Genomic DNA, 23781 nt, shown 5'->3' on the forward strand with positions numbered 1-23781 from the left:
TACTCGAGCCTCACACAGCAGCCAGGGGCATGGCGAGCCTTCGACGATACACAGAAACAAATGGCGACCGTGACATGATGGCAAACACTGACAGCTTTGTAAGATGTTCTTGTACATTTCCTGGTCGCAAAAATGAGTTATTCCAAAAACAGAGGTGTAAAAATAATAGATTCGCTTTTATTACCGAATAATCACAAAAATGAATGATCGGTGTTAATTTCGCCACTTTCGGGCTAAAGACTGTCCTGTCACAACTAAACATTATTAACTTTTTATTTTTTGCATACGTTGGTATAGTGTCTACCGCTAACTCATTATTTTTGTAACATCTCATTGAGTGCAGAAATCCTATTTTGAAAGTTAATAAAAAAAATTAAGAGGATAGCTGGTTTCGGTAGCGGTTAGAGCCTGAAGTCACAATATTCTTGTGATTGCACATCAAAATTTTGAAAATGTTGTTTTAATTATATCACAGTTCAAACAATTTACCTAATAACAACTACATAAACAATTCAATGAAAGATACATAATAAATAAAATACAATCTATGTTGTCATTTGGATAAAATATTTTAAAAATACGTGACATTGAAAATAATAATTCACATGGAAATTATGGTGTCGCAGGCCAACAAAGTATATTCTGTGAACACCAAAAGAAACGTTACTATTGTAAATCTACAAATAGTAATAACAAAACAAAACTTAAACTAAAGTTTCATAATATTCTATATATCAGCTTCTTTACGTTATTGAGCTTATTTCACACGGAGATAATACCTGTACACAAATATTTCTGCCATAAAAAACATTCTTGAAACAACTTAGCAATTCTTTTGAATACCACGTTAGTTCAATACCTAATTATTAAAAAATATATACAATGAAATTGTAGCATTTCTAACGGAGTGCCACATTAGTGTCAACAATTTTGGTGTTCAGAAGACTGGGAATAAGATTTAGTCTTTTATTATTGTTTTACAATAATTTTCTAGGAGTGGGGACCGTTAATAATTTGGACTGATAACCAACCACAGTAAGGCTGGCTGGGATAGAACCCATGCTCACGTGACCAAAACATGTCTGGCATGACCGAACACGACTGGTGTGACCAAACACGCTTGGTATGACCAAACATGCTCGGTATGAACAAACATGCTTTGTACAAATAAACACTCAGCATGAACCAACTCGTTTTGTATGACACAACACACTCGGTATGTGCAAACATGCTCGGAATGACCAACATGCTATGTAAGGCCAAACGTATGTATTTGGCCAAACATGTTAGATATGACTAATCAAGAATTACATTTTCGGCAAAATTCTAATTTTATCATAACCTTGTGAATTCTTCAGAGTTAATCTGCTTGTACTGTCTTCGTGTAATAGTGCGGCATGAGTGTTCATGCCGCATTCAGCTCTTCTTGAGTACGTCATCATAAGGGCGAGATTCGGAGCTAGTGGGATCGCTGCTAGACAGCGATAGTTCGCATGTCGGAACATGCCTTGGCACTCGTACGCGAAGGGCCAGTTTAGAGGAAAAAATTATTAGTTTATGCATACATATGCGTAAATATCATTACGAAAAAGTACAAAAATATATATACATACATATACGATTAATAGGCTGGTATACGCTTTTAAAGATGGAGAAAAACATCTAGTTTATGAAAAATAATAATGAAAGTATTTAAAATGGAACATTAAGTGTCTGAATTATGTTTACTTGAGAAAAAAAGAAAAAAAATTGTTTGCCTGTTTTACCACTGTTTTCGAAAATGCAGGTATGATATTTATAGCGAATAAACTGTTACACCTGGGTGGTGTGCAAAACTGACAACACCCAATATGATAGAGCTGCTACAAATAAGAAGCACTAATTGTTAAATGAGGTACATGCCTATGGAAGTGTTATAAAGAAACAGAAAATACAAATTAAATGTGATTGTTGATATGTGGATTAAAATGCACCTTTAAAAACCACATTACACTTCCATGCCGCAAATATTTATGAGAAATAAGGGTGTAACTCCCTATTACTTCATTGAAATAATTTCACGATAGTGACCGGTTTTGTGGTGGTCGTAGTACCTTGTTGAATCAAACATTTTTTTAGATACTTGGTGCTCAGTTTTAAATATCTTCTCTATTATTTTAATAAACCAGTCATTCAGATTCAACTTCTAAGCCTTGGGAAGCACTTAGTGTGTTATCAACTTACTGTTTCGCAATGAATCTGTAACTGAAGTTTATTGGTCGAATTATGACTCATCATGAAAGTAAGAGAGTTGATGAAACTATTTCTGCAGAGCCTACAACGGAGCTGCGTCGGGATGTATGCCAGAAGTTTGGGGAGGAGTACATGCGTGGAGAATAGTAACGAAACTACACATGGAATGAAGGAAGGTAGTGGGAAGAGTTGGGGAAGAGTACAATGTAGATAGAACCGCTAAAAAAGGGGGCAGTGGACTTGAAAGGAGAAGCAGGAAATGAGTGGCTTTCCAGATATCGATGGAGGAAAGAGAGAAATAAAAACACTAAAAGGTTGATGTTACCGACCACATTAGGCGAGAAAAAGTACTCAGAGTACTAGAGCCTGGCGGAGAAGCAAACAAGCCTGATAACATTATGAAAAAGTTAACTTGGTTAATCTACGACATAAAAACTTCGACAGTAGATCTGCAGCTACTAATGTATCAACGTTTCGTACGCTTTTAACGCTCTTTGCTAGTTAGTTTTTGATTCTAATCAGCTGGTATGTTGTTTCAGAAAACGACAATATCTTTTCCGATGAAGTTTATGTTTTCCAAGAGAGAGCTAGGAGAAGCTGGAAAGAGTAATGTTTTGTTCTACTCGGACCCTCACGCTTAATTTATACCACTGGAGTGTGCTTGCATATTTCACTTAAATCAGTCTTTGGACTCTACACCACATTATCATTGTGAGTGTTGAAATGCGGTCTGTACTGCAATAAACCATTTTTTGGCATAAACATTTTTTTTTTCAATATTTAGATGATCCTAACAAACACAGGGTGCCCATAAAACAAAGTCCCGGTTTCAATTGTATATTACAACAGTTTAATTTAAACTATTTATAACAAATTATACACAAAGTTGAAGGTAAATTACTATAGTTTTTCCTACAAATGTTCAATATGTGTAACTTCAGTTATACGGCATACATCCAACCTATAGTCAAATGTTTCCCATACACGTCAGGAGTAATAGAAACAATAGCCTCTTCAATTCTGTGTCACAACTCTGGCAAATCAAAAGGTAGCAGCGGAAAGTATACACGATCTTTTATAAAGTCCCTTCCAAAAAATCTTATGGTGTTATGTCAGGTGAACACGGAGGCCAGCGAAAAAGAGCTGTCGTCACGACCATTATGACCAATCAAACGGCCAGGGACTTCAACAATTAAACTTCAAACGAAATGCACGTAGTACTGAAATTACAGATTCACTCTTTGCCAATTACAGAACAAAAATTGCTTTACGCTCAGGAGTCGCCATTTTACGTAGGTGTCGCTGCAAGCTATAAAAAAACCACAAGGCAGTTCTCGCGCATGCGCTGTTTGCGTTACTCTTTTATTGTGACCTTGAACCAAATATCTACAATGCCAAGAGTTGATACTCTTAAAATTTATAACTGGGACATTATTTTATGGACAAACTGCAGGTTATGTTGAGAGCAACATTAATTTCGTAGTCTACAAAATGGTTTATTAGTAAAGCAAAAAAGTGTGATTTGTTGAGACTAAAATTATATTTTTGTTATCATTACCGACAATTTTGCAAGGCTTTAATTTAAAAAGTTTTTTTAAGTGAAACTTCTTTGCAGAGGGGCCTACAATTTTCGAGCGCTACTAAAATTCCGATCGCACAAGGGGAATAGTTAGGTACGTGGTGGGGGAACCGGTAGAGCAGGAGAGTGCGTCAGCGGCGACGCCACTCCAACGCATGCGCTAGCGGTCGAATGGGCCGATAGCAGAAGTTTGTTTGGGGGGGGGGATAGGTACGTAGCGTAGCATGCTATATGCTAGTTGTAACGGCCGGAAGAGGAGACGGCAAGGGGGGAGATATAAATGACGCAGCTCGTGTTTTTGTCTACTCCTTAGTTTTTTTTTTTTAATTTTTTATTAGTGATCACACCCACATTCTTACTATTATACTTGATTATCTCTTGTTCAATAAATAATACTAATAATTTATCTCCATCTATAGATAATAAGCAAGAAGTTTCATTTTGTCACGCGCGGACCCACGCACACAATTGTTTTTTTTTTTTTTTTTGTTCGTAGCGGCCATTCAGCTGTATCTGAGTTTGTCCCAGACAATCCAGTAGGAGTCGAGACGTGATAGCAGGGGCTGTGTGTGAAGAGTTAGCTAACACGAGCGCCTGGGTCCCGACCTTGGAGAAAGTGCGCACCGTGCTTTCCGGCGGGAGCTGAGTTCACAGTCAGCCAGGCTTGCTGCTTTCCCGGCTGTTGAAGCAGCGAGGGAACGCACACGCAGTGCTCTGCCACTAGAGCACTCTTAAGGGTATTCGGCACACTCAAGCTCATTTTCAAATACTAACATTTAAAATTATTTTATAATAAAAGAAAATATTTTTAAGTTAAAAAATTGTATTGAATTAAAGAATATATATTGGATTTTTTTTGCGTAAAAATCTGCCAAAGTTTTTTTTTTTTTTTACACTGTGGCCGCCTACATACCCAAATTTTTTAAGTAAATGACTTACAGGATTGAAAATTCAATGACGCTGGCAGCTAGGTAAATTGCTAATGATTTAATACTAATTTATGTTAATGTATTAGGATACCATTTTTTTTTAAATTGTATAATTCTATCACCTCAAAAAGTAAGATGAATTCGTGCATCTAAATGTAAAAAATTTTCATATAGTAGCCAGCAGGATTAACACATATACGCTAAATTTTGAATCCCTTATAACATGTACTTCTCCTTTTGATTAGTCAGCCCGAAGAAATATATTTTTACAGAAATACGCAAGGTTTCTATTTTTTACTTAAAGAATTCTTCAAATAAATATTAGAAATTTAAAAAATAGCTTTTAGGTACTATATATATATATATATATATATATATATATATATATATATATATATATATATATATATATAATGCTTACCTAGTTACGACTAAACGAGCAAATCAGCGCTAATTAGCAAATAAACCTATATTGACACATGTTAGACATCGTTAAGTAATGGTAACATGATCTGTCCAATTTGCCCAGTATAAGTATCAAGAACATGAATTAAGCACATCTACACATCGAAATAATTAGCGGTAGTTAAATTTTTAATATTATGGTATACAAATAATTATTATTTTTATAGAAATTAATTGTAATGGTGATATTTTACTCATTAAATAATTCAAATTAAACTTTTTCTAACACGAGTACGTTAGGGAAAAAAATCAACTTTAATTCATATAGGAGCAAATTATTCTACTCCAAATATGATACAAGAAGAAACCACTTCAACATATACCATGGTAAAAAAAAATATATAAGAGATAGATGTGGTTATTTGTCCAGTTTTGTTTACGCTAAATAAGTAATTTCAATAAGTAATTCAAAAGTGCATTCACTTACTTTACTGTGCGATGTAGGTTTAAAATTCTATAGCAGAACATTCAATAATGTGCATTGAAAGTGTATATAAATCTTTTAATTAAAACTGTTAAAACGTTGTATAGTCTTTTTTGTTAGTTTTTTATTACTTTTCTTGGCCTTTTTGTTTTTATGGTTTCAAGATTTCTTATATTTCTTTATGTCTGAAAACAAATTTGTTACGAGGGATATTCGTAAAGTAAGCTGCGCTTGGACATTAAAAAAATTAACTCGTTAGAAAAAAAATTATTGGAAGTTTAAGTTTACTAAATATCTACTTCAAATTTTCTCATAGTCGTAATTTAGTTCCAAGCACTTTTCGCAACGTTACACCAGTTTCTTGGACCACTCTGCATAGAAGTTCGCCGCCTGGAAATCAAACCAGTTGCCATCATAATTTTGTAATTTTTCCTGTGAAAGCTAACCACTTTTCATTAAAGCAAACAAAATGATGCCCGCTTCATCCCAAAAAACGGTAGCCCTCATTTTTTGACTCGAGTATGGAGATTACTTAAACGTTTTCCGGAGACGTTTACTAAGCGCCTGTAAACGGCTACACGCATTGCGTATTCGTAGTCTATGATGCCTATGGCTAAGGCGTACGATCCACTTCCAGGCGGCGAACTTCTATGCATATGGGTTAAAGAAACTGGTGCAGCGTTGCGGAAAGTGCTTGGAACTTAAAGGCAACTAAGTGAAAATGTGAACGTATATACGTAGTAAACTAAAACTGTCAATAAAAACTTTTTTCTCACAAGTTTGTTTATAAAACATCAAACGGAGCTTACTTTACGAATATTCCTAAACATGCGATGGAAATTATTAAACTATACAATTTTACGGGAATGAACTATACAAACATATTAATTTTTCAGTATATTTGACTTTTTATAAAAAAAAAGTGGGATGGATATCATATATGTAGGCCTATTGTAAGTTTCTCATAAAATTTTATATGTTAATAATATCCATTTAATGTTAAAAGTAAAATAATATGAGTTTTTTTTGTTTTTCATAATCAATTTTCTTCTTATTTTTGTTTCAAGTGCGCAATTTCTTCCATGATTTATCAACATGATAAATAACTTAGAAAATTTATTTAATTTCTCCAATTAGTTTTTCTTTAAACAAATTTAAAAGATCCTTTTCAGTTCAACTGTTTTTCTCCTAATTCTTTTGAGAAAGTTATACATGTAAGCTAAAAAATAAACTGATGAAAACCAGATTCTTACACATTTAGAATGTACAGTGCAGGTAAACTTCATTGTGTTTTAACTTAAACCTTGAAATATAAATTTGAAATAGGCAAAAAAAATTAATCCTAAATACTTATTGTTTCTACGACGTTCTGCTTCAAAAGAACTCGAACATGCTTCCAACTCGCCGGTTTTGTTTTATTCTACGGTGAATTATTTTATCAACAAGTATTTATCAACAAATTTAGTTACCAGAATGAAAAAAAAACTTCATGTTGCATTATGTGGTTATCTTAAACTTACAAATATGTAACTTTCGGTATAGGGTTCCTTCAGAAGAGAAAAAATAAGCAATGAAATCAAGTTTTATTCTACCATAAGCTCATTAAATGCAAACACTTTTAATAAGTGTACTCAAAAATAATACCGTTAACTGTAAGTATTTAAAATTAAAAAATAGAACCTTATTTCAATCATTTTATCAATTTGGTTTTTAGTAAAATGGGTTGCCTAAAGCATACCCACCGGTTTAAAAATAGGGCGTAGGTCATGGTTTAACTTGATTTATATCAATATTTTCTTCTACAACCATCTCTGTATATGATGTTTTAAAATATACGTCTGAAAAAATATGAAAACCTGAAATTTTTAGTGTTCCTATTGCAGCAATGCAATACAGAGTATAGTATTTTTTTGCATGGAATAGACTATATTATTTATTTGACATGTAGTGAACTTAAGGTAAACCGCCCATGATGTCATGAAATGCCAACGATCACACACTGCAAACACTCGTAACTGCCTACTCTTATTATAATGAATTACAACCACGCCAAAGAACCTTTGAAGTGCTTCAATAATGATTTATGCACAAAGTGATAAGTTGAAAAGCAACGAAAATGCAATATATAGGCCTATTTGAATTTAAAGTTATGCAGAAATGCGTGTGCGACGTTGGTGCTCCACGAAAGATGAGTATTTTGCACGAAATAAGGAATATAAATCAATTTTAAATTTAATCTTCATGTGTTTCGTTACTGGTTTTCTAAACAAAAGGAAGAATTATCAGAAAAATATAAAGTAGGAATAACTTAAAAATCTAGGTTTTATAAATACAAAAATGTAGAGTACAAACATTGTTTCAAATCCAAACGTGTGTCATTACAATTACTTTCAAAAGTATTTAAAGCTTTTCCTTAAGTTAAATCCTTAGAAACTTTAATATTTCCCCATCTATAAAGTATAAAATAATGATTCGCTTCTTAAAATAACTGACTATACAATTATACAAGAGCATATGGGATAGAAATTAACACATATTGGTTGGTGTGGATACTGCATCATGAACAGGAGTATGCAAAGAAGCTGCATCAGAGTTTATATAATCACTTCTCAAACTTTTATATGCAAATGCTTCCTGATCCACTCCACCAACAGAGTAAAATATTCTTAGCTTCATCTCTGCACCTATCCAACCCGAGGTAAAGCTACAATACCTATTATTCTGTCTTAGATTAGGATATACGCCATCGCTGAGTTAATAAATACATAACAAATTATATTAATTACAATTAGAACACAATTTTTATGTTCATATACAATTTGAGAGAAATTTGTTGCAGTGTGATTGCATTTAGAAGATTACTCGAAATATTTTTAGCAAGACCGATGGAGGATAAAGTATAAAATATTTTCCTGGTTGAAAAATATGTCTCTCTATTTAGACAAAATAAAATTTTGTACACATAGCCGGTCTCTATGGTCACCTTTCTGAAAAAGTAACACACGTCATTCTAGTTATAAATTTAAGTAAATTATAAAAATATATATATATATTACAAATCCTAAACATTGGGGACGTTAATTGACCGTTTACATTTATGTGTGCTGAATTGAAAATGTCGTATGAGCAACAGCCTCGGCGTGATCTGCTGAATCCTGGCCGATGACGTCGCGCCAGTTGGGAGGGCGAGGGAAGAGCGCTCTCGGGGAGAAGTGGGGGGAGTGGGGGAATCGGGGAAAGTGGGAAAGTGGGAAAGTGAGGGAAAGTGAAGGGGAAGTGGGGGGAAGGCGAGGGGAGTGAGTCGCTTGCCTTTTTTCCTCTTCTTGTTCTCCTCCTGCTGCTGGTCGACCGCCGCGCCGAGCAACGTGAAGATGATGCCGGCCTGCGAGTTGACGCCGACCGCCGTCACCAGCATCTTGCCGCTGCCTTCCATCACGTGCGTGCCTGCGAGCACACCGAGACACCCGCCCCTCGCACGTGCAACACACAGCATCCTGGCACCCGCTCTGGAATCCCTGTTCGCCCTCCAGCTCGTGCTGGAACCGACATCGATGTGGACCCTACGAGAAGCATCTTAAACAGTGACGTTTTTTTTTAGGAACAGGAACATTATCAGAAAATATATTTGTATTTTTCAGACAGTTTAGGTTACTTTTATAGAAATGTATATCAAAATTAAATGTTTCATGTATTACAATTTATATTTAATTTAGATTTTAATTTTTTTATACTTTGTAAAAATAGAAAATTGTTGTTTTTAATTTTTTTAAAATTATAATATACACATTAACTTCGCCGCATAAAATAATTAAATAAAAAAATTTCAAAATATTCGTTTCCTCACTATCTTAAATCATACCACTTACCAAATATTATATTTTCAATTAAATGTTAGGATAAAAAACTACCTTTCTTTTTCCGTGCCAATTAAAGTGGATATTTACTTGTACAATCGTTATTTATTTTAATGTTAACATAAAAATTTCTTCAGATTAACGTGAATCCTGTACAACTTGATTTAGCTTGTTGGTGACGGAAGGCTTTCGCGGCCATTGTCTGGAGTTGCTTGGCTAGTGGGTTCCTGCCGGGTACAAGGCAAAGATTTCACGTACGTTTCTATTGAGCTTGCCATCGACGTACTCAGGGTAGCAGTTACCTACTGAGGTTCTTGGAAATTATCCTGAATTTAAATACTCTCGCCTGACAGCTAAGTGTTTCCTGGTTGGTTGCATCTGTGGGCCAACCAGAGACTTCCTTTCTTTTGGTTGACCCCGATTCGCCAAAACAATCCAACCAGTCAACGCGGCAGTCACCCCCGCGAGCCAAGCGACTTCAATCAGCGGAGGAATCGGCGGTGAAGCTCGGCCACGAACCGTCCCAGGAACTGCCTGGGGTGGTTAACACCTAGTGCCGGCGACGCGGCCACAGCCTGCAGTCCGTGCGCGCGGCCACAGCCTGCAGTCCGTTTGCGCGGCCACAGCCTGCAGTCCGTGCGCGCGGCCACAGCCTGCAGTCCGTGCGCGCGGCCACAGCCAGCAGTCCGAGCACGCGGCCACAGCCTGCAGTCCGTGCACGCGGCCACAGCCTGCAGTCCGTGCGTGCGGCCACAGCCTGCAGTCCGTGCGCGCGGCCACAGCCTGCAGTCCGTGCGTGCGGCCACAGCCTGCAGTCCGTGCGCGCGGCCACAGCCTGCAGTCCGTGCACGCGGCCACAGCCTGCTGTCCATGCACGCGGCCACAGCCTGCAGTCCGTGCGCGCGGCCACAGCCTGCAGTCCGTGCGCGCGGCCACAGCCTGCAGTCCGTGCGCGCGGCCACAGCCTGCAGTCCGTGCGCGCGGCCACAGCCTGCAGTCCGTGCGCGCGGCCACAGCCTGCAGTCCGTGCACGCGGCCACAGCCTGCAGTCCGTGCACGCGGCCACAGCCTGCAGTCCGTGCGCGCGGCCACAGCCTGCAGTCCGTGCGCACGGCCACAGCCTGCAGTCCGTGCACGCGGCCACAGAATGCAGTCCGTGCGCGCGGCCACAGCCTGCAGTCCGTGCGCGCGGCCACAGCCTGCAGTCCGTGCGTGCGGCCACAGCCTGCAGTCCGTGCGCGCGGCCACAGCCTGCAGTCCGTGCACGCGGCCACAGCCTGCTGTCCATGCACGCGGCCACAGCCTGCAGTCCGTGCGCGCGGCCACAGCCTGCAGTCCGTGCGCGCGGCCACAGCCTGCAGTCCGTGCGCGCGGCCACAGCCTGCAGTCCGTGCGCGCGGCCACAGCCTGCAGTCCGTGCGCGCGGCCACAGCCTGCAGTCCGTGCACGCGGCCACAGCCTGCAGTCCGTGCACGCGGCCACAGCCTGCAGTCCGTGCGCGCGGCCACAGCCTGCAGTCCGTGCGCACGGCCACAGCCTGCAGTCCGTGCACGCGGCCACAGAATGCAGTCCGTGCGCGCGGCCACAGCCTGCAGTCCGTGCGCGCGGCCACAGCCTGCAGTCCGTGCACGCGGCCACAGCCTGCAGTCCGTGCGCGCGGCCACAGCCTGCAGTCCGTGCACGCGGCCACAGCCTGCAGTCCGTGCGCGCGGCCACAGCCTGCAGTCCGTGCGCGCGGCCACAGCCTGCAGTCCGTGCACGCGGCCACAGCCTGCAGTCCGTGCGCGCGGCCACAGCCTGCAGTCCGTGCACGCGGCCACAGCCTGCAGTCCGTGCGCGCGGCCACAGCCTGCAGTCCGTGCGCGCGGCCACAGCCTGCAGTCCGTGCGCGCGGCCACAGCCTGCAGTCCGTGCGCGCGGCCACAGCCTGCAGTCCGTGCGCGCGGCCACAGCCTGCAGTCCGTGCGCGCGGCCACAGCCTGCAGTCCGTGCACGCGGCCACAGCCTGCAGTCCGTGCACGCGGCCACAGCCTGCAGTCCGTGCGCGCGGCCACAGCCTGCAGTCCGTGCACGCGGCCACAGCCTGCAGTCCGTGCACGCGGCCACAGCCTGCAGTCCGTGCACGCGGCCACAGCCTGCAGTCCGTGCGCGCGGCCACAGCCTGCAGTCCGTGCACGCGGCCACAGCCTGCAGTCCGTGCGCGCGGCCACAGCCTGCAGTCCGTGCACGCGGCCACAGCCTGCAGTCCGTGCACGCGGCCACAGCCTGCAGTCCGTGCACGCGGCCACAGCCTGCAGTCCGTGCACGCGGCCACAGCCTGCAGTCCGTGCACGCGGCCACAGCCTGCAGTCCGTGCACGCGGCCACAGCCTGCAGTCCGTGCGCGCGGCCACAGCCTGCAGTCCGTGCACGCGCACGGAGGCTGGGCTCCCGCAGTTACCTCACGTGGTGTGACGACGGAGGAAAAAAAATGTTTAAGTGGCTTCTCAGCGGGAAGGAAAGGGATATATGTTTGTGGCCTATAAAATACGGCTTAACCAAAGTGTCGGAGCAACCTTAGTAAAACATAAAACATGATTATATTTAGCTATCTGATGTACTACTAATATATCAGTACTAAATTCATATAACCTTACAAAGTTAAAAAAAGGTTAGTATTATATATTTTGTAAATCTTTAGCACTTAATAAAATGCACATGTTTAGTGAAATTACTTTTGAAAACATAAATTCTTAATTTTGCTATTTCAAACACCAATTAATGTTCAACGAACTAACATATTCTTAGTAGTATTCTTATACGCGAATTACAATAAACAATTTGAAAATAAGATTGCAGTATGTGAAACAAAAAAAAATGGAAGTACTTACTAAAATTTGTATAATATCCAGCCCAAATACATTGCAATGTCGACGGCACAAAAACCAGGACATACCAGACAACACCATCGGGTCGAAACTCTCTCCTTTCTTCACGTGGTCGGATTCGCCCGTTAGAGAAGACTCGTCGACTTTCAAGTCATTGCTCTGGATGATGACACCATCCGCTGGCAGTAAGTCACCGTATTTCACCTGCACCGGTAAACAACCTTAGCACGTGTTCTGCCTGACAACCTCGAGACACTACTCACATGCATGCATCGCAACACATAACGTCCTTCGCAATATTCTTCTCACAAATTTACCACCAACGTCTTAAAGTGAAATAGTCTAAAGAAAAAAAAACATCGCCATTCATCATACCTGTAATGGAAGGTCTGGCTTGAAAACAGTAAACATGTTCAGACAATATTTGGCTAAAGGTTTTTTTCCTTCCAAGGCCAGGTTTCTTTATTAAAAGCCACTTTTATACAGAAAAGAGGCAAAATTTAAATTCAGACGTCAAATTTATGACCCAGCTGGCAGTCACATCGAATCAGACGTGACGGCCACTGGTAACGTGATAAAATATGTGTATGGTAAACATTTTACTGACATAAAGTTATCACTTTTTGAGCCACATTTTACACGCACAAACTGTGGCATAACGTTGTACTTTTACCCTTAAATATTATAACAATCCATTTATCCATCTTTACGTAACGTGTAAATCCTTAATGTATGAAACGTTAAATATATAGCAGCTCAATTGCAAACAATTACTCCTACGAGATATTTTTTAACGTACGAAAGCATAGTAATGAATAATCATATGTTACTTCGCACAATTAGAATATGTTAAGTTTACTTCTACTTGAATGCTGTAAGACAACGGTGGAACATACCTGGCAGATGTCTCCTACCACAATGTCGCCAACAGAGATTTGCTTCACCTCCCCGGCGCGTATAACTGAAAACTTGTGCTCGCCTTCAATGCGGTTCTGCAAGCCGCGGAACTGTCTTTCTTTCGTGTAGTCGTTGAAGGCGGTGACTAGAACTACCACTATGACCGAGATGAGAATGGCGAGACCTTCTATCCAGCCGTGCTTGCCTTCGTCCTCTTCGAAGCCTGCCGGGGCTGGAAGCAGAGGAAACGAGCTGTCGACCTCTTCCATGGCGGCCAGAACCAACACCAACTCCCCCTTCAACTGCCGGTCCGCATTGGCGTCTCAAAACTACGTTCGCATTCATCAGGATACACACCAAACACTGGATTGTGATGGAACACGAGACACACATGAAGCGGGTCTATAGATCAGGACAGATTCCAACAAGTAACTGCTACGACTACGGAGTTACCAGTGCAAAGAAAGAGACATCAGTAATCCTACCACATGTATAGCGTATCACTAATAATAAACATTCAACCTCAAATGCTAATCATCACGAAGGAAACCAAAAAGAATGGATACATTGAACCAACACGTATGAACCATTTATCTTCCATTCCTACTTTGTGCATGCAGGGAAAAGTAATAATTATGCTCATTGGCACTTAAGTTTGGTTCGCGCATGGAAAGTGAGTATAAGAACGACATTGAATAGATTTTGCAACTAATGACATGCAAAACATTTATCTAAGGTGATAGAAACTACTCTTTTTTTTTTTTTAAGAAAAAGTAACTGCTCTGTTGGGATAACTACACACGTAGGTTGAAATTCAAAATAAACATGTATCCACAAAAGGCCAGGATAAGACAATAAAGTGAGTAAATGTTAATATGATCTTCACGTTTACATAGAGTACCATATTGATACATAAAATTATATAATCGTACTAGAAACAGAAGTCTGAAAATTAATAGAACCCAGCTAAATGTATATATATTTTTTCTAGAACAAATGTATTATTCTATGAGAAATAAAACCTACTGCTTCGGTATCTTAATAATTATAATAAATATAAATAAAAAATACATATAAATGACTTTTTCGGTATAAAGCTAAAATATTTATTTCAATAACATATTCAAAAACTAAATGGGGTCTATATCCATAACATGGCACTGTGTTTAAAAATTAAATGGTAGTACTATGGAAACAAAAATAAAAATTTTGTTTTAATATTTAGCTAAAGTAAAGTAAATTATTACATAAATATTAATTGGGCTTTTAAAAAAATTCCTACAAACGTTTCTTTTCAAGAAGCAAAATGATTGAAGCTGCAGCATTAGTTTGGTTATGATGCACCTGGTGTAGCCTGCAAGCTGTAGATGTGGCTGTGGGATCAATGGTCAGACGACATCTCGAATTGTGTGTCTTTTTACCTTCAAAAGTCCCCAAAAATGATCCGTAATTTCCCTATTTCAAGAGGAAAGTTTCCATTTAGAGGAAAATTTCCCCATAATAATCCAAAAAAAAATCTAACGCTTAAAAAGTCCTAAAAGTTTAATTAAGCTTACTTAAAAAATTCACTACAAGTTGCTGTATCTGGATCATGACCTATGACTGTGACCATGAAGGAATTTTAATACTCGAAAGGTAAGCCCAACTTTAATGGTATGAGTAATATTGTGATATAAAATTGTAATTTATATTTTTACATTAATAAGATCTCAAACAAAGCATCGTGATCGATAAAGTGATTAGTATTGGATTTAATTTTTTAATTCCTTCCGAAATTTTAGATTTTTTAGTTATGAATTTGTGAAATGGTGTTAACGATGGTCGATAAGATGGCGGTCGTTGTATCAACTGACGATCTGGCGATTGACACTAGTGCTCTTTAATGCGTAACCAATAAAGCACGATGAATATCGATACTAGCACAGTCCAGCGGACGAAAATATATTCCAAAATGGCGATTTATACGACTGCCGTGACTTCACAATGAAGGCAATATCATATTATTTTCTATGGGTGATAGCGGTCAGTCACCAGAAGAATGTGGAGAAAATATGTGCTGTCAGTTATTTTTATATAAATACTATCCAAGAATTGAAACTAGTTCCTCAAAAATAACTGACGTGTTTCTATACTAAAAATTATTTTATTATTTTTTTAATATTCATTTTTATTAAAATATACTCGAAGGTTTGGACTAGAGACTGAAGTCCATAGTGTATGAAATATAATTTTAGTATATATTTATATTATTAAGAATTTTAAAATTATCATTGTTTTAGTTTTCGTGTAAAACTAAACAATTAAAGAAAATTAAGACCCGTTTTAGGAATTTTCAAACATCGGATATTTTTGGGGACCAAAACGGAGAATTTTCCTTCAAAAAAAGAATTTTCCTCTGAAAATAGAGATATTTTTGGTCATTTAAAAAGAATTTTGAGTAATGTTTGGTGACTTTTGAAGGTCTGAGGTCACCAAAATCTAAGACGGCCGGTCGCCAATAACCTCTATGCACGTCCAAAACCTGCAGTCTGCACGTGAAGCAGCATGAACACACTACTTGCAACATTACAATTATTATGGTGCAACAGTTTCTTCCAATTTTAAAGAAGGTCTCAAATTCAAACCTCAGGACATCCTCGAGAACAATCACCATTAAGAAAAAAAGTATTTCTGTTTTCTTTGATTAAATTGTTGATTGCTTTAATTTGGTGAAGCTGTTTCTATATTCATTAACCTAATGTTTGGCCTAATCTCATTTTTAATGAGTAAGGTTATGTATCACAAACTATATCAAGAACTATTACAATAAATATGTTTTCATCAGGAATGTTCAAGACAAATTGTTTTTTGAAGAATTTTTGACAGAGGCACTAATCCTAGATAAAGTTTCTATAAAAAACTATTGTTTTCAGAGAAATTTACTACAGGAAATGGTTCCGGAAATAAATTTTTATGTAACTTTTTTCAAACAATGAATAGCGTAAAATTATTTCAAAAAATATATATATATCTACGCCGGATTTATGTAATGTTCTATTTTTTGCAGTAAGCGTTTTCATGTGAATTACTTTTATCGGAAGCTGTCTGTGCGAAATGATTTCAGAGAACGTATTTCTTAAGAAAGAATTTCCATAAGAAGCGTGTACAGAGTAATCTTTTTTTTTTTTTTTCAGTAATATGGATCTATATTGAAAAAAAATTATTGTTATTAAAAGTTAAAAACAAAAAAACATTTGAAAGAAACGTTTTCAAGAAAACTCTTTCAAGAGAAGTTGTTCCTAAGAATATTGTTTACCTTGAAATTATTATTTAAATAATTCGTTATGAAATGCAATAGAGTTTTTTTTAAGTTGTTAGATTCGTCAGTACAAAATCCTGTATTTTCCTATAGTGAATTTTTTTAGAGTACATTATTTGGAAACAACCGATTTTTAACTGCGGGCATCATTAGTAAGTAAAATAATTTAAAAATTAAATTACAAAATTATTTCGATACCTATAATTTACTGGCCGTTTTAAACACCTGAACAGGCATGTAATTATAAACCATCGCGTGAGAGTTATTGAGAAACAATATAAATTACGTGCATACTTTATCGTTAAGGTTTCCGTCGTGTTCTTACAATTTTTAGTAGCGATCAGAAATATTTATGCAAAGTAAGTTAAGCCAGGGAATAACAGTTTAATGCAGCCACGTAATTTTTAAGTGAAATTTAGGGAAACGCTCAACATTTTTACTTCTGTTGTTCAAATTCATGTTTTTTTTTCAATTTAATATATTTGGTATAAATAATGTAAATATATTTTCACTGGTAAAGATAATAATATTTTTATTTTATTTTATCGTGTTGTAAATTATGCATCTTGGAACTATTTGAATATATTTTTGGGTAAATAAAAAAGGCATTTGGTTGAAATGACTACTAAGGTATTCTTTCTTTTATCTGCGTATTTCTATATTTTTTAGTGCTATAAAACACTAAATCTAAGGGTATACTCTAAAAAGTTTTTTTTTATTTTCCAAAACTGACTGCTTTATAATCATTCTTACTTTGTTTAATATTTAGATTTTTAACATTTTTTTGTTATGTACATGTATAAAAATTCCTTGGTTTTTTTCGCACTATGAAAAATAATTTGAATGAGGAAAAATGAGTCAAGTAAGTCCATCGCTTGAAAATTTATCAAACTTAAGTTTCGCTTACTATGACGTTTAGTACCTAGTATCAAATTCATTAGCGAAAACTGAATATCAATACTAAAAAGAAAAACTTGTTAGGACTTAACGTTTCAACACTTTTGTAATAATACAAAACATTTACATTTACATACAAACAATCGTGCTTGATATATAATTTTATGACATTAAAGACAATATAAATACATAAAAAATTTTACTCTCAACTGCATAAAATATGAGTTAAAAAAAAAAGATTTTATTTTCGTGGCGGGGAATACATTTTAAACGGGTTTTGTTTTATAAATGTAATTAAAATATATATTAATGTAAAAAATTTAATTTCAACTTGTGTTGTAATTTGAAAGAGCTCTGTTTAAATATGAAAAATAAAACATAGGAATTAAAACATTAAAAAAATATTTAACCATCTAGTTTGAAGCCACGTTTTTAATGATTTTAATTTACAATCCATGTCAAAATACTCTGTCAACCTAAATATGTGATGTTCATTTGTTTTTCTCGTAAATATATTTATGTACCACCACTTTTGCCAGATGAAAATCAGCATAACTATTTGTTTTCCTATAAATAATTTCTACTTTTCTAGTGTCCCTGAATCAGCAGTATCCTTTGAGAAAAATACATTAGTTATATGCAGGCACACATTTATCATTAAAGTAATTTTACACTTAAATTGTTTTGTGCCATATTTGTGATAAAAATAATATTTGAAACTTTGGGCTGTAATACAAATGTTATAATTCACTGATCGACCCACCAATTGATTAAGTAGGACAATAAAAAATAAATGTTTTAAATAAATTACGTACAAATTAAGTAATTTTTGTTATAGAACAATTTAAATTAAAAAGTACTAAAATTCATATTACTATTTACTTCACAGAATTCTGACATTTTAGAAGCTAGTAAGTACACAAAAAAAACAGAAATACTTTTGCACAGTTTGAAAGCGTTTTAAAAAATACGCATTGATAAGCGGAAAAATTCAAATATTAGGACTTATAAACAACCACAGGGGAGTCGACTTAACCCTTTCCTTGCAAATACCGCCAACATGCAAAATGTTGGAGCAATTGACAAGCTCAAAACATTTTTGCAGTTTCGAAATATATTTTAAGGAATAGTTATTTAATGTAATTGTACACATTTCATTTCGTCCTACCATTTAAAATCGTTCCACTTAGTATAAGAAAATAGAGTGTTAATACTAGCAACCGGTGCTATATTAGATTTAGAAAACTTTGCCGGACCAAAAATCGTATTATTAATTATAACATTTGTATACAAGCTAAGGAATGTTAAGTAATATAAGACTGTGGACTCCAACGGTATGTGTGTTTATTGAGAAGAAAATAATTATCTTGGAAAGGGTTGAGTGGAAGAAGTAGAATATTTGGGTTGCCAACAAAGGCTTTATAAGAAAATGCTTTGTGAAGCTTGTTCGATTTGTGTGTTGGATTTAAAAGGACACATTTGTATGAGTTCAGTTGGAAAGGGTAGCATGAAAACCACAAAACCTCGGAACTTTACAACGTAGTATGAATGGAGAGCAATGTGAAGCCCTATTGTTTTACAACTTTCAAATATTTCTCAGTGGATCAGTGCCTATTGGTAGGGGCCGGCATTTTTCGCGAATAAATCCGAACGCGTACTAGACTGCTACAAGTTATATCCGCACCAGCGGTTTCTTCCTTTTGATTGGCGGCCGTCTGCGAGAGAAGTCGTTGCCTTATTTGACTGTGCCATTGAGGACGTGTTTACTGTCGCACGGAATTGCTGTGATTGGTGTTGTAACAATTGACGTGGAACTGAAATAAACTCACCCAACCACGAAACACAGACGATGCTACAGTATTTTAACTTTCGGCTAGTCGCGGAATCTTTTCGCAAAATATGCATGCCCTTACCTATTGGTTATATAACAGCATTTATTAGGTATGTTTAGTATGATCATTATATAGTTAATTTTTTTATCGAATATAGTTGGTGAAAAATCATTTTATTTCCTGTAGTTTTGGTCTTGTATTTGGTAGAATTTGCCCAATATCCTTATAATACATCTAATACTATTCGTTAAGCACGTCAGTTTATAACCACACAGTAATTCGGGCAGTTCGGAGACAATCTTCCTGTATTCTTGTAAAAAGTTTTTTAAGTAATCGTTAAGCACGCTGAGTCATACCGTAGAGCAGGTCTCGTGGTTCGGAGACGCTTGGTCTACATCTTGTAACTGGTTATTACTTGGACGTATTCCATACTAAGTACCTATTCACAACGAAGGTCTCGTGGTACGGGGATTTGTGTCCGATATGCTTCATATTGAACCTTAACTAGCTGAAAGGCATACCTAGTTCCAAAAAAGAAGTCCCCATATGCTTGATCTATAATCTTTTCGTTGATAATTGCATTAGACTTAAATGGAAGCTTTTAAATACAGCTTCCATGATAGGCGTAATGACATCGGGTAACAAATTTATTAGCCAGACAGCTGCCTTGTGTATAGTCCTTATATTCGTCAAAACGGAAAAGTAAAGTGTTTACTAAAATATATAACCTTCTTTTCGTTGGCTAGATTTCTACCCCTATTACTCCGACTTCTCACGGAGTAGTTAAACAAAGAACTGCGAAGACTTTTAGCGTAATGTTTATATACATTTTTTAATTATTATAAATTTTCCCGTGTTTTTTAAAAGTATTTACTAAATATTTTTTTGCTACTTACAGGTTTAAACTGTGGACTGCGAACTATATGGCGTAAGTACGTTTTGTAATAAATATTAATATTATTAATTATTAAATAAAAATACTAACATTAATATTAAATATTTATATTATTAAATAGATTTTTATATAATTTTTTTTATATTTTAGGTGAAAAAGAGATCGAGGTGTAAAATTTCTCCTAAGTCAAAATCAAGCTGAATTCAAGGCCGAGAGTTCTAAGCTGTTTTGCGAACATTTCAAGCCACCCTCAGTTTAGTGAAACAAAAAACGTAAAATTTTCCCTCAACGCGGGAATTTTTCTCGAAGTAATTTTAAATTGTAATTTTTTTAATGAATTTTTAACCTGATTTAGAAGTTCAAGATCAGCAAAATGACTGCCGCTTGTATCCTACTAGCTATGATAGTTAAATCTTTGTCATTTAAAGAATTTACGAATAAATTTTAAAAATAATATATTTCGTACACATATTTATTTCTGTAGTCAGTTCACTACAACAGAAATATATATTGGTTGTGTAGTATGAACATGTAAATTATTTAACGAGTACTGAAAGAATTTTTCCGTTTGCACAATACACTTACGAGAGTCCTTGCTTCAAAACCCGGCGCGGTGGCCCCGCGTTAAAGGCGCTACTCAAGCTGAAAAGCTCCCAGACAATTCAAAATGTTTTTTTTTTATTTTCCTTTTATTCTAGTGTAATGTTTTTGATATGTAAATTAAATTATGTCACCACTTGTAAATTTGGCAAAAGAGCAATGAATGCTGGAGTTTAACCAAAAAAAACTGTAAAGTGCATACATGTAGAATAAAAGCTTTTAAATTTGATTTGATTTGCGCAGGGGCGCTACAGGTTGTCAGTTCGAATACACCTTATTCTTGAGAATTTTTTATTTCAACGAACTTCCATGAGGACTAACACGAAACATTTTTTTTATGGTGGTAGTAGCCAGCAGCGAAAAAAATGAAATATGGCGGCTGACGGCGGTAGGGTTTGTCGCAGGCGACACTATCACACTCTAGTTCGCAAATTCGTGGCTGTGCGATTAGCATCGCTGACTACCGATCCATTGGGCAGGATGGTGGACTAGAGGACGAAAGCCACCGAAGATGGCCGATGAGCTCCTGATCATGAGCATAGAGCGGCGGACGTGCCCGAACTTGGCACGGTTGCCCAGCCTCAATTGAGCGAACTCTAAGTGTATAGTCCTGTTATAAATGCATTGTGCCCGTATCGGCTTTTACAAACTACTTTAATAATATTCTTAATGTGGTGCGAACATCTCAAGGGTTAAATAACATGATTCGTCTGTACATTCATCTACTAGGTTGTCAGCCACCACGTCGTCGATTATACGATGCGAAAAACGTATCGGAATTACACGACGACGCGACGCGTAGTTAAAGAAACAAAAACATATTCGTTTCTCTTTTGTCACCAAGTAAACGCTTGCTGTGGTCTTCTGTAACTGCAACCTTGTCTTTATTTCCTGGCTGTTTGGAATAGCGTCGGTCGTTTTTTTGTTTTCATTTTTTTTTTGTCGTCTTCCATCCTTCTGACGTGACCTTAACAAGAACAAACTGTGGATTCGGGGCCTGTTTATTAGTTACCGATAGAGGCGCGCTGTGCGACTGTTTCATACCTCTCACAAGGCAAAGTTTATTGGAACTGCTGTCAATAGGGCTTCGATTGTCAAACGCTTGGTCACATGACCCAACTTGACAATGCTTAATCGCTTCCATAACAACACCGTCTTGAGTACCCACCCTAGTACCTTAACTAACACTTGCTCTCGGGACAAGACCTCTAGAAATATCCCGTTAAGTGTTATTTTAAAAAGCTTTAGTTTAAGGACTTTAAGTTTAAGTTAAGTTTAAGTTACGATTCAAAAGCGTGCAAATAAAAGTGATTTTTCTATATAATATATATATTTTTTTAATAAGGCGCAATAACTTGACGTTTTAGGTGTTGGGCTAACTTTTTATACAGATTTAATTTATACATCCTGCCACTCATTTCTTAATGAATTATTTCACATTGGGTACAATATATCACATTATAGCCAGTTGTATCATATTGATCTATTAATAAATGTATATGAGAAATATTTTACATTTCTTTACATTTATCACTCTCCTATTTTTAAGTTACTTGATGATTCTTAGCCAATTTATTCAGTTAATTAGCTAGCCGGTTTAAGCCACCAACTACCAGTGTTAATTTATAAGCACATCAATAAAAAAGTACAACCGTTATTATTCACAGCAGTTCTGATTTACTTAGTTTGTTCGCCGTTAGAGCAGTGTGAGTATGCTACAGGTGTGTGTACATGAATCTGGGTGGGTTCTAAACCACAAAACATTTACACTATTCTTTTCTTTAATCATACCTGGATCTTTCCCGCTGTAAAATAGTTATAAAACATTTTTAGTGAAGAAATATTGCTGCCATATATTTATTTCAGTTTAGTTCTAAAAGTTCAATTTTGCAAAATTGTTATTATCTTTAGATAACACAAATATTAATTTAAAATAATCATATTAATGTCATTAAACTATTTACATACAATTTTTTTTTATATTTTAAAGCAAAAATATCTTCCTGAAAATATGATAGCAAAATTGCAATGTAATCACGGATACTTTTTATACAGATTTCATTTATACATCCTGCCACTCATTTCTTAATGAATTATTTCACATTGGGTACAATATATCACATTATAGCCAGTTGTATCATATTGATCTATTAATAAATGTATATGAGAAATATTTTACATTTCTTTACATTTATCACTCTCCTATTTTTAAGAAAAAAGTGATGTTTTAATTCAACACCCATCAACAACGCTTCGTGTAGCCTCTAAGGCATTTAGTGGCTGCAGTTGACGCCGCGAGCGCTAGCGGCGAGAGAGAGAACGTACACAGCACACTCTGGCGGTGGTGGGACGGAACTGCGTGCTCTGCTACCGAGCACGGTGTCTATAAGGGTCATTGTCCAGTAAAACCAAGCGGAATGCTAGTTTCTACTACGCGAGAAGCTAACACACTGACCGTGCGTGCAGCCTGCGCACGCGTGGAAATTTTACAAATTTAACTAATTTAGATTATTTAATTGAAAACACTAAACATTATTTGTTAGAACAACAGTGACTTCATACAGTGTTTCCCTCAGCAAGATACACAGTCTGGAAGTGGCTATAGGAGAGAGGCAGAACAAAAGCAAGTGAGGGGTTACAACAAAAGGGAGACAAGTACTACCAACACATAGAGGGTAGCTGTATTTACCATCATCTTCACGATCATCTGGGGATGGCAATAAGAAAATACATGTACAGAAAATATTAAAATAACATTGATGTACGGTACAGGTACACATTAGAAACATCACAGCTCGTTCGTTGATGTAAAAGATTAACAGCTTATAAATGTGTCTTAACTTAAACATTAGAAAGTTCTCGTTACTAAGAAAAACGGAGAAACTCTCTAAATTAAACTACTTGTGACAATTACAAGCAGACGTTGTTTTGTTTTAAACTAGTATTTTCAAGGAAAACAGCACTGCAGCTTAATGTGGTCAGGAGAAACCCATAGCAGCTAGTACATAGTTTT

General features: G+C 37.1%; 1 protein-coding gene across 12 annotated transcripts in view; it reads right to left on the reverse strand.

Moving 5' to 3' along the window:
- Positions 1 to 23781, reverse strand: part of LOC134529524 (plasma membrane calcium-transporting ATPase 2) — a 349005-nt gene that overhangs the window by 69431 nt on the left and 255793 nt on the right. For all 12 annotated transcript variants that reach the window (XM_063363712.1, XM_063363709.1, XM_063363708.1 and 9 more), the window contains 3 exons: positions 13246 to 13478; positions 12418 to 12553; positions 8939 to 9073 (listed from right to left, as the gene is read on the reverse strand). In XM_063363712.1, coding sequence (XP_063219782.1) covers positions 8939 to 9073; positions 12418 to 12553; positions 13246 to 13478 — 504 coding nt within the window. The remainder of the gene's footprint in view (positions 1 to 8938; positions 9074 to 12417; positions 12554 to 13245; positions 13479 to 23781) is intronic.

The sequence above is a fragment of the Bacillus rossius genome, chromosome 2 (genome assembly GCF_032445375.1).
Source record: "Bacillus rossius redtenbacheri isolate Brsri chromosome 2, Brsri_v3, whole genome shotgun sequence".
Lineage (NCBI taxonomy): Eukaryota > Metazoa > Arthropoda > Insecta > Phasmatodea > Bacillidae > Bacillus > Bacillus rossius.